Source organism: Symphodus melops (assembly GCF_947650265.1).
Source record: "Symphodus melops genome assembly, chromosome: 16".
NCBI lineage: Eukaryota > Metazoa > Chordata > Actinopteri > Labriformes > Labridae > Symphodus > Symphodus melops.
Window position 1 is genome coordinate 22,735,860 of NC_136706.1, and position 9,171 is coordinate 22,745,030.

Below are 9,171 nucleotides of genomic sequence, written 5' to 3' on the forward strand. Positions count from 1 at the left end.
GATCGACTCCAGTCCTCTCTTGTAGACTCACTTAATGATTCTGTGATGGACTGTGAAGGGTTACATGAGGTCATCCTCTGAAAGAAGTCCAGTTTGTCACCAGACACACACACACACACACACACACACACACACACACACACACACACACACACACACACACACACACACACACACACACACACACACACACACACACACACACACACACACTAAACAAGTAGACACCTTTTCAGTGTATAAATATTCATGATTTCATCCACTAAAATTATTTCTGCTGATGGTACCAGCTGAAAGAGAAATCTTTGAGGACTTTTATTCATATATGTTTTAAAGAAATGTTGAATATGCACAGAAAAACAACATTTGAAGGTCATATTATTTTAATTTCTGCTTTCCCCATAAGTTAAACTTCATAAAACGTCACTCTTTTGATTTAATTTCGGGAACCCCACAAAGGTTCAGTCTACTGAAACCCCTTACTGAAAAGTCTGCTGTCCTTATTGAACTCTGGCTTTTTGAAGACGGTCCTGCAGTTCACTAATTGTCCACATGAGGCAGACTGTAGAGCAGTTCATTGAGTGTCCACTAGAGGCAGGCTGTATTTTGTCCAACTTTGATCAGACTAAAAGCGCCTCTTTCTGCAGACAAAGGGGGCATTCGATTTGTCCCTTCTATCTACTTTCACTGAAACTCTAACACGATGCTGCCACCTGCTGGAGCTTCACGTTTTATCCACATTGAAGTGGAGATTCTAGAGTCCAAAGAATCTCACTAAACAACATATTTTACAGGGTCTATTACACATCAGAAACTGACCTTCTACCATCTTGTGATAAGTTTTTATTTCAACCTTCCTTAAATTTGATTTTACATCATGGCATGAAGGCAAAGCCTTCGACTTGCAGGTCGATCTCTGTTCCAACACTCACCTTTGATCATGAACTAAAGTGATCAAAAGAAAAAGATATTGGATACAAGCAACCAAAAAGGACTACAGGTCCCAGGGTGCTTTGCGCTTTTCACGTCTCTCTGATTGGAAGACTGCTCGTCTGCTGGTCTCAGCGTCTCTTTAAAACCTCGGATATTTTGGTGACGTCTCAAATGACGTCATTAATGGGACAGCGCCGATCGACTTTGCAGCGCACGTGCCAAACACGGTATTGTCCTTTGATGTGTTCCATTCTCTTTGAAACGTCACAGAACAGGTCAAAGCGAGGTTATAAGTAGAGGTGGTTTCTGCCTGAAGAGTCACTTCACCCTCTCCTAAAGAGGCGTGTAAGTGCTCTGTGACCCAGGACTCCGGTCCCCGGTGGAGGCAGGTACACAACCACTCCGGTGCAGGTTTACTGCACCAACCTGCTCAGTGCCCGACAGTGTGAGCATGGCCTCCACTCTAGGGGGGCTCAGGCCTCAGGCCTCACTGGCAGGTCCAAGACTCTCCAAGTGAGGGGAGCCACAGAGACTAGACTACACTAGGTAGTGCCTTAGTTAGTTTGTTTTGGTTAGTTTGTTTATTTTGGTTAGTTTGTTTATATGTCAGTTTGTTTGTTTTGGTTATTTTTATATTTCCGTTGTAGTTTACTTTTATGCTGTGCTGTATTTATATTTCTTTTATGGTTTACATTTTATACTGTGCTATATTTTCTTTTGTTAGTTTGTTTTGTTTGTTAGTTTGTTTTTTTTGTTAGTTTGTTTATTTGTTAGTTTGGTTTGTTTGTTTGTTTTGTTTGTGAGTTTGTTTGTTAGTTTTGGTTACTTTTATATTTCCGTTGTAGTTTATTTTATACTGTGCTATATTCATTTTTCTTTTATGGTTTACATTTCATACTGTGCTATATTTATTTATTTTGGTTGGTTAGTTTGTTTGTTTGTTACTTTGTTTTGGTTTGTTTATTTGTTAGTTTGTTTATTTGTAAGTTTGTTTTGTTTGTTTGTTTTGTTTGTGAGTTTGTTTGTTAGTTTTGGTTACTTTTATATTTCCGTTGCCTTCGACTTGCAGGTCGATCTCTGTTCCAACACTCACCTTTGATCATGAACTAAAGTGATCAAAAGAAAAAGATATTGGATACAAGCAAGCAAAAAGGATGTTTTTTGCATGTAGGCTGTTGTTCTGCACAGAGATTATTAGTGCATATTGGTGGATGGATTGTTTGTTCTCCCTGCAGAGCTGTTATCTATCTTTCCTACCCACCTAACTACCTAACCTCCTACCCGACTAGCAGGTCTTTGGACTGTGGGAGGAAGCTGGAGACCCCGGAGAGAGCAGACACCTGCATGAGGAGGACATGCAAACTCCACACAGACAGGGGGTACATCCCAAGTGTCTTATTTGCAGTCTCCTCGGTCCTCGGTCCTCGGTCCGCGGCCGAACCGGAAGTAGTTCCAAAGCCGCCATGTTGAGGATCGTCCCAAAGCTCTAATAGCGAACGGAGGAGAGAGGATCGAGGAGAGAGGAGGCTGATCCGAGGAGCGATGACCGAGGAGACACGAGAGCTGACTTCACGGAAGTCTTTTCACTGACAGACACGCCCCCTTCTCGTATATCACTCACTGATTGGACGCTGCACAGGATCAGACTTCAGTGAAACTTCTCAACATGAGCAGAGTTTAATACGGGAGAAAAGACGGACATTAAAAAGAGGCTAAACGGAGCGTGGGACATTTAAACAGATGATGAACATCAGTGAGTTTGTAAAGAGTCGCTCTGTGATGAGCTGGGATTAAAAAGAGTCTGACGAAGAGGAGTCCGTTTTATATTCTCACTTATTTATCTTCACAAAGTTTCATCATTTAGATTCTAATCAATCATTTTCAGTATCCTGACACATAAATATCTGTTTATAAAATACAGAGTTTGTTGTCTAAATACAGGCTAGGTTCAGTCCAAACTGATTAATAATAATCAATAATTATAGACAATTCAAAATGAAATCTTTAAGTCAGTAGAAACTGTCCTTTTGGTTTGAAACAGACTGCAGGTTGTTCTTCAGGTGTTTTATCAGGTAAAGACACTAAACACTGTAACTGTGTGTTTGATGAGAAATAATACAGTGTGTGTGTGTGTGTGTGTGTGTGTGTGTGTGTGTGTGTGTGTGTGTGTGTGTGTGTGTGTGTGTGTGTGTGTGTGTGTGTGTGTGTGTGTGTGTGTGTGTGTGTGTGTGTTTGATGAGAAATAATACAGTGTGTGTTTGTGTGGACATAAACAGCTGTTCGGCTGATTGACAGCTGAACGTGATCAGCTGATGTCGCGTCATGTGACGCTGCCGAGGAAACGACGTCTCATGTGTCTTAAAGCTGATTTCCTCGGTCCTCTCTCCTCGGCTTCGTTTCCTCCGTGCATCTCTGGTGGGCGGGGCTAAGACGCAAGTGGAGGAGACAACTCGGAGGACACTCGGTGCAAATAAGGGAACTGAGAAAGGCCCAGGCTCTCTACAACTATAAGACTACATGTCCCAGGGTGCTTTGCGCTTTTCACGTCTCGCTGATTGGAAGACTGCTCGTCTGCTGGTCTCAGCGTCTCTTTAAAACCTCGGATATTTTGGTGACGTCTCAAATGACGTCATTAATGGGACAGCGCCGATCGGCTTTGCAGCGCACGTGCCAAACACGGTACTGTCCTTTGATGTGTTCCATTCTCTTTGAAACGTCACAGAACAGGTCAAAGCGAGGTTATAAGTAGAGGTGGTTTCTGCCTGTAGAGTCACTTCACCCTCTCCTAAAGAGGCGTGTAAGTGCTCTGTGACCCAGGACTCCGGTCCCCGGTGGAGGCAGGTACACAACCACTCCGGTGCAGGTTTACTGCACCAACCTGCTCAGTGCCCGACAGTGTGAGCATGGCCTCCACTCTAGGGGGGCTCAGGCCTCAGGCCTCACTGGCAGGTCCAAGACTCTCCAAGTGAGGGGAGCCACAGAGACTAGACTACACTAGGTAGTGCCTTAGTTAGTTTGTTTTGGTTGGTTAGTTTGTTTATATGTTAGTTTGTTTGTTTTGGTTATTTTTATATTTCCATTGTAGTTTACTTTTATACTGTGCTGTATTTATATTTCTTTTATGGTTTACATTTCATACTGTGCTATATTTATTTATTTTGGTTGGTTAGTTTGTTTATTTGTTAGTTTGTTTATTTGTTAGTTTTGGTTATTTTATATTTCCGTTGTAGTTTACTTTATCCTGTGCTGTATTTATATTCCTGCTCTGGTTTACGTTTCATTCTGTGCTACGCTCCGGTTTAAACGGTTTCCTCCTGACACCTTCTGGTCCGGGGTCAGCGCCTCTGTACGCTGGTGTCAGAAAGTCTTGATCAGATTCCCTCTCAGCTGAAAGAATGGTGACACAGAGACCCATTTCTTAGGAAAAATAACCATTTTATTCTTGGTCACGTGTCACTTATATATTCTTGTGTCTTCTGTGTAAAACGGTTTAAATGTTTCTTCTTCTCTGATTATAAATAACAGCGGAGTTCTGCGCAGCCTGGGGAATGAAAACGATAAAAACTAAGGAGTAGAAAAATGAATCACTCGAGCTGCTGATGGCGCCCGAGCTCAAACACACAATCCTCCCGTCGACAAGTTTAATCATCAGTCTCTTCATGATCACATCGGAAACAGCAAAAGCTCTCAACATTCTAGTCCTGGTCCTGGGTCCGGTCCCGATCGACTCCAGTCCTCTCCTGTAGACTCACTTAATGATTCTGTGATGGACTGTGAAGGGTTACATGAGGTCATCCTCTGAAAGAAGTCCAAACCTCGGTCCACTTAAAACACTCGGTCGAACTCGGTCTGACTGGTGGTGGCCGGGTTTCGGTTCTGGTTGGGAGGCTGCTGCGGCATGTGTCCTCTCCGTCTGGGCGGGGCCAGGTATTCAAACATGGAAGTGTTGTGGGTGGAGAGCATGTTCTTCAGGTCCGAGGGCATCGGGTCGGACCAGAAGAAGTCGTGGTTGAGCGCGTCGTCGCTGTCGACGCGCTGCGCCGGGTCCAGGACCAGGAGCTTATCGATCAGGTCCAGAGCGTACGGGTCTTTGACGTACGCTTTCAGACGGTCCTTCACTTTCCTCTTCTGGCCTTTAGGAAGCTCCATCTTCTGGTACAGCTCGTACTTCTTGTCCACACTGGGCCACACCTGAGAGGAGGGGGAAGACACGGGTCAGGATTTAGTCAAAGAGGAGAGCGATGTTTGAAACCTGAGTCGGACGTCTGGTCACCTCTGCGGTGATGGAGCCACACAGCTGGCTGATGAGGGTCAGCTGGTGCTGCTCCGTGTTCCCCTGCATGATGGGACTTCTGGTCCACATCTCGGCCATGATGCAGCCTCCTCCCCACAGGTCGATGGGGGGGCCGTAGTCTCTCTCACCTAGAAGTGTAAAAGGAAGTGAAAGACAGGAAGAAAGGGAGGCGTTCGTGTTGGCGACTAAATGTCTCCAGATTTACTCGAGTGTTAATCAGATGATTAAAAAAAAAAAAACTATATATAACAGTAACCACATTAATCACGGGCATGAGGACGTTATCCTGCAAAGACGGTGGTGCTAACAATGCTAATGTTAGCCACATACTGCGAATCAAACCACGTTTACCTGCAGACAATCTGAAATGCAGGTAAACTATGAGTCATTCAGTCTGAACTTCCTGTTTAACCAACGAGGGGATTAGAAGTCTAAAGTCTGTTGACTGTAAATGTATTTATTTTTTAAATGGGATTTAATGACACTATCAAATGAATCTCAGAAAACACCAAAAGCCTCCAGCTCAGATCAAATGAACCGACGAGCGTCTTCACGACTTCTTCATTTTGAAGACATGAGCTCAATTTAAAGGCGCCAACACAATATTCCTTCTGTTTCGGACCTTGAGTCGGACAGACAGCGATGAAGAATGAGATCTGTTCGTGGTTATTTAAGCCGAGTCTGCCTTGCACGCTTTGAGAGGTTCAGGCCTTTTTCACTTTTCATGCATCTCGTTATTTGACGGCAGAACAATCTGACTCAAGACGAGCGAGGAAACGAGGACTCGTCCCCGCGGGGACTTGAAGCCGCAGACAGGAAGTGGGCGCCTCTGGACTCTTACCCAGCAGCAGCTCTGGAGGTCTGTACCACAGTGTGACCACTCGGTTGGTGTATCGGTTCCCCTGACTGTTTTTAGCCAGGCTGAAGGCTCGAGCCAAGCCGAAGTCCGCCAGCTTCAGGACGCCGTCTCTGGTGATGAGCACGTTGGCTGCTTTCATGTCTCTGTGCAGGATCTGATCCGACAAGCACAACCGCTTACTGAGCATGCAGGACGTTATCGACAGCGGCGAATATTCAGAGACGGTTCTCGTGAACGTGTGGAGGCCTCACCTTGTTCCTGTGGATGTAGTAAAGACCGTTCAGCAGCATCTGCATCACCTTCTTGATCTCGGCCAGAGTGAACTTGACGTTGGTGTTGCTAAGCAACCCGGCCAGGTCGTGCTCGCAGAAGTCGAACACCAGGTAGATGCTGCCTTTGTATCTGTTGAACTGAGTGGCTGCGAGAAACAAGGAAGGGGAGCGCGTTAGCGTAACCATGACGATGCACACACGCCTGTGACACGTGAAGAGAAGAGATCATGGAGATTGTTAAAAGCGAGGCGCCGGTGACGCCGACCTTTGGTTCTGCAGATCTCGATCAGATTGACGACGTTCTCGTGTTTGAGCAGCTGCAGGATCTTGATTTCTCTCAGCGCCGTGATCGGGAACTGAAACGAAGGAGGGAGAGAGAGAGAGGGAGAGAGGGAGAGAGAGAGACCGTCAATCAGATTAAATCAAGAATTTACACATTGCAGAGTTCTGAGTCGCTGTGTGTGTCGACGCGGACCCATGACACGCGACCGTTCTCACGCCACACGAGAAAGGTGAGGCAGAGGCCGACCTTCAGTGAACAATATTCAAATTGGTGCAGCGCGATCCACCATGCAATTGGACATCCTAAATTCTCCCGTGAGGATTCCCCCACCCCAGCACTCAACCCGGAAAACATGGCAGCTTTTTCGTAAATTAAAACACTTTTTTAGAAACATGAATCTTCCTGTGTGAGATATTTGTCATGCAGTTTATGAATCTGGAGCCTCAACGTTCACGCCCACGGGCAGCGTGGAGACGAGGCGCCAGGCGAGGTCACTCTCCTGTAGTGCTCTCTGTGTTGGCGTTAGTCAGGCCTCCCTCTCTCGTCTGCAGATGATCCAAAACTAAAGAGAGAGTACGCCTCCCTCCACCGGCTCCGTCTTTATTTCAGGATTCTTTTTAAACGGTTGAAACAGTTTTTAAAACGTTAGCTGGGCACATGTCAGACCTCCACCCCTCTGAGGTCACGAAGCTCCATCTGTCTTTTTTTTTTTTTTTTTTAAGTCATTACAAATGAAGTCTGAGGAGCAGAGGGGACCAGGCGCTTACAGCTGCAGCTCCTGAACCGTGCAGTGAGCTGGATTTAGTTCTGGATTCTTCCTCTTCATTCAAGAGATTTGATGTTTGGATTCGTTGTTTTATTTGATAAATAAAACTCACCCCTTCTTTCTCATTTTCCATCAGAACTTTTTTCAGGGCCACCTTCTTCCCCGTCTGTCTGTGCTTCGCTTTGAACACCTCGCTGAAGACAGAAAACAAATGCACAGAGAGAACTGAGAGTCAGGACGCATCACATGGTCTGTACCCCGCAGCCTCCAGCTGCTTAACAAGCTCTGATGATATACTGCAGGATAAATTCCCTTAGGGTCAATAAAGGCGTTTATTCATTAACCACGACGCACAAATGTGCTCAGTAAGAAGAAGAACACATTAAACATGTGAAATTAAAAGTCTGTGAGCACCAACTGTTTCCTCTATTTTACACATCATTAATGTCTGAGAGGAAACTCAGGAACCTTCAGTTCTTGGATCTGCATCCCTTTGGTTCCTGACCTACCAGGTCCCTTCAGACTGGACTACTGCCGTCCCCAGGTCTGTGATAATCCTGACTGTTTAATCTGAGCTTAATCTCTCATCCCTAATTATATTACATCATGTTTTTCTTTAATGAAAGACATCTGAAGTCCTGTTCACTGACATGTTGACATGTGTCCCTCCCTAAATACATAATAATAATAAACAAACAGCTGTTCAGTAGTCAGATCATTTGTTTATTCTCTTAATCACATAAAACAAACTAAAGGCTTGTTTGAATACTTGTTTTTACATTTAGAGTAAAGTTTATTATCTGCACAGCTCCACAGGAAGTATTCACATCCACTCACCCAAAGGTTCCTTGTCCAATTTTTGCCATTTTTTCATATTTTGAAAACTCGTCGCAGAAAGGAAACTCGACTCCATCATAATACTTGGACATGATGGCGGCCTCCCGGTCGGGCCTGCGGACACATTTCAGTCAATATTACGATAATTAACCGAAAACACGAGTTACATTAAACACGCGCACAGTCATTCACATTATCCAAATCACTACAGTTTATATAATATTCTCATAAAAGGCTGTTTTCTTACTTTTCAGTCCCGCCGGAGTTGCTTGTTTTGTCTCGCTGCATCTTGACTCCTGGTTCAACTTGCAGAGTCTGCGCATGCGCGGGGCATGATGCGTTAAATGCACCTCGGATTCTTTGTTTATCGTGTTTTTTCTCAAAAGCAACACAAATTAAAAATTAAAAAACAAGCAAGAATGACTTTCTTGGACCTTACTTGGACCTTTAATTTGAGAGTTCAGTTAACATTTGAATTAATTTGCGATGGTTACAAAAACACATTTATATTTTATGTAAACGTAACTATTTTTTAAAAAACTGATTATTAGAGTGACAGCAAAGGTAGCACAGAGGGGAAAACAGTGTTGATTATAGAGAGCGACGCCTTGTGGACTGGAAGGGTAACACCCCTCACACGATTTATTTGTTAAGAATGATGAAACTGTGATCAATCTGGGTTTTTAATCAGAGGGTGACAGAAAAGTTAATGAAGACATACTCTCCACCTTTTCAATCAGTCTCCTGTGGTCAAAATGAAACCTCTGTGCTGCGCTTTGGTTTAAATATAACATGAATCAATGATTCTTAACTGACTTGTTAATGATCTATCTCGTGCTTAAGTAAAATCGTTGTTAAGATTATTTTTCCAAAATTCCTTCACATAAATTAGCAAGAAAATATAACATCAACCTCCTTTGCAGCAAA

The 9,171-nt window shown here is 44.2% G+C and overlaps 1 protein-coding gene across 1 annotated transcript; it reads right to left on the reverse strand.

Moving 5' to 3' along the window:
- Positions 1–4,314: 4,314 nt before the first annotated feature.
- cdk9 (cyclin-dependent kinase 9 (CDC2-related kinase)) lies at positions 4,315–8,601 on the reverse strand. The gene is made up of 8 exons (XM_079363910.1): positions 8,492–8,601; positions 8,245–8,358; positions 7,520–7,601; positions 6,624–6,714; positions 6,338–6,504; positions 6,069–6,240; positions 5,207–5,355; positions 4,315–5,124 (listed from the first exon to the last, which is right to left on the reverse strand). The coding sequence occupies exons 1-8, from the start codon at positions 8,530–8,532 to the stop codon at positions 4,759–4,761; spliced, it is 1,182 nt and encodes a 393-aa protein (XP_079220036.1). The 5' UTR covers positions 8,533–8,601; the 3' UTR covers positions 4,315–4,758.
- Positions 8,602–9,171: the final 570 nt, after the last annotated feature.

Coding starts and splice junctions, on each gene's coding strand:
- cdk9 (XM_079363910.1), bottom strand. CDS start 8,532: ATGCAGCGAGACAAAACAAGCAACTCCGGCGGGACTGAAAA. Junction 8,359..8,491: donor AACTCCGGCGGGACTGAAAA/GTAAGAAAACAG, acceptor ATGTGTCCGCAG/GCCCGACCGGGAGGCCGCCA. Junction 6,715..7,519: donor TGGAAAATGAGAAAGAAGGG/GTGAGTTTTATT, acceptor CCTTCGTTTCAG/TTCCCGATCACGGCGCTGAG.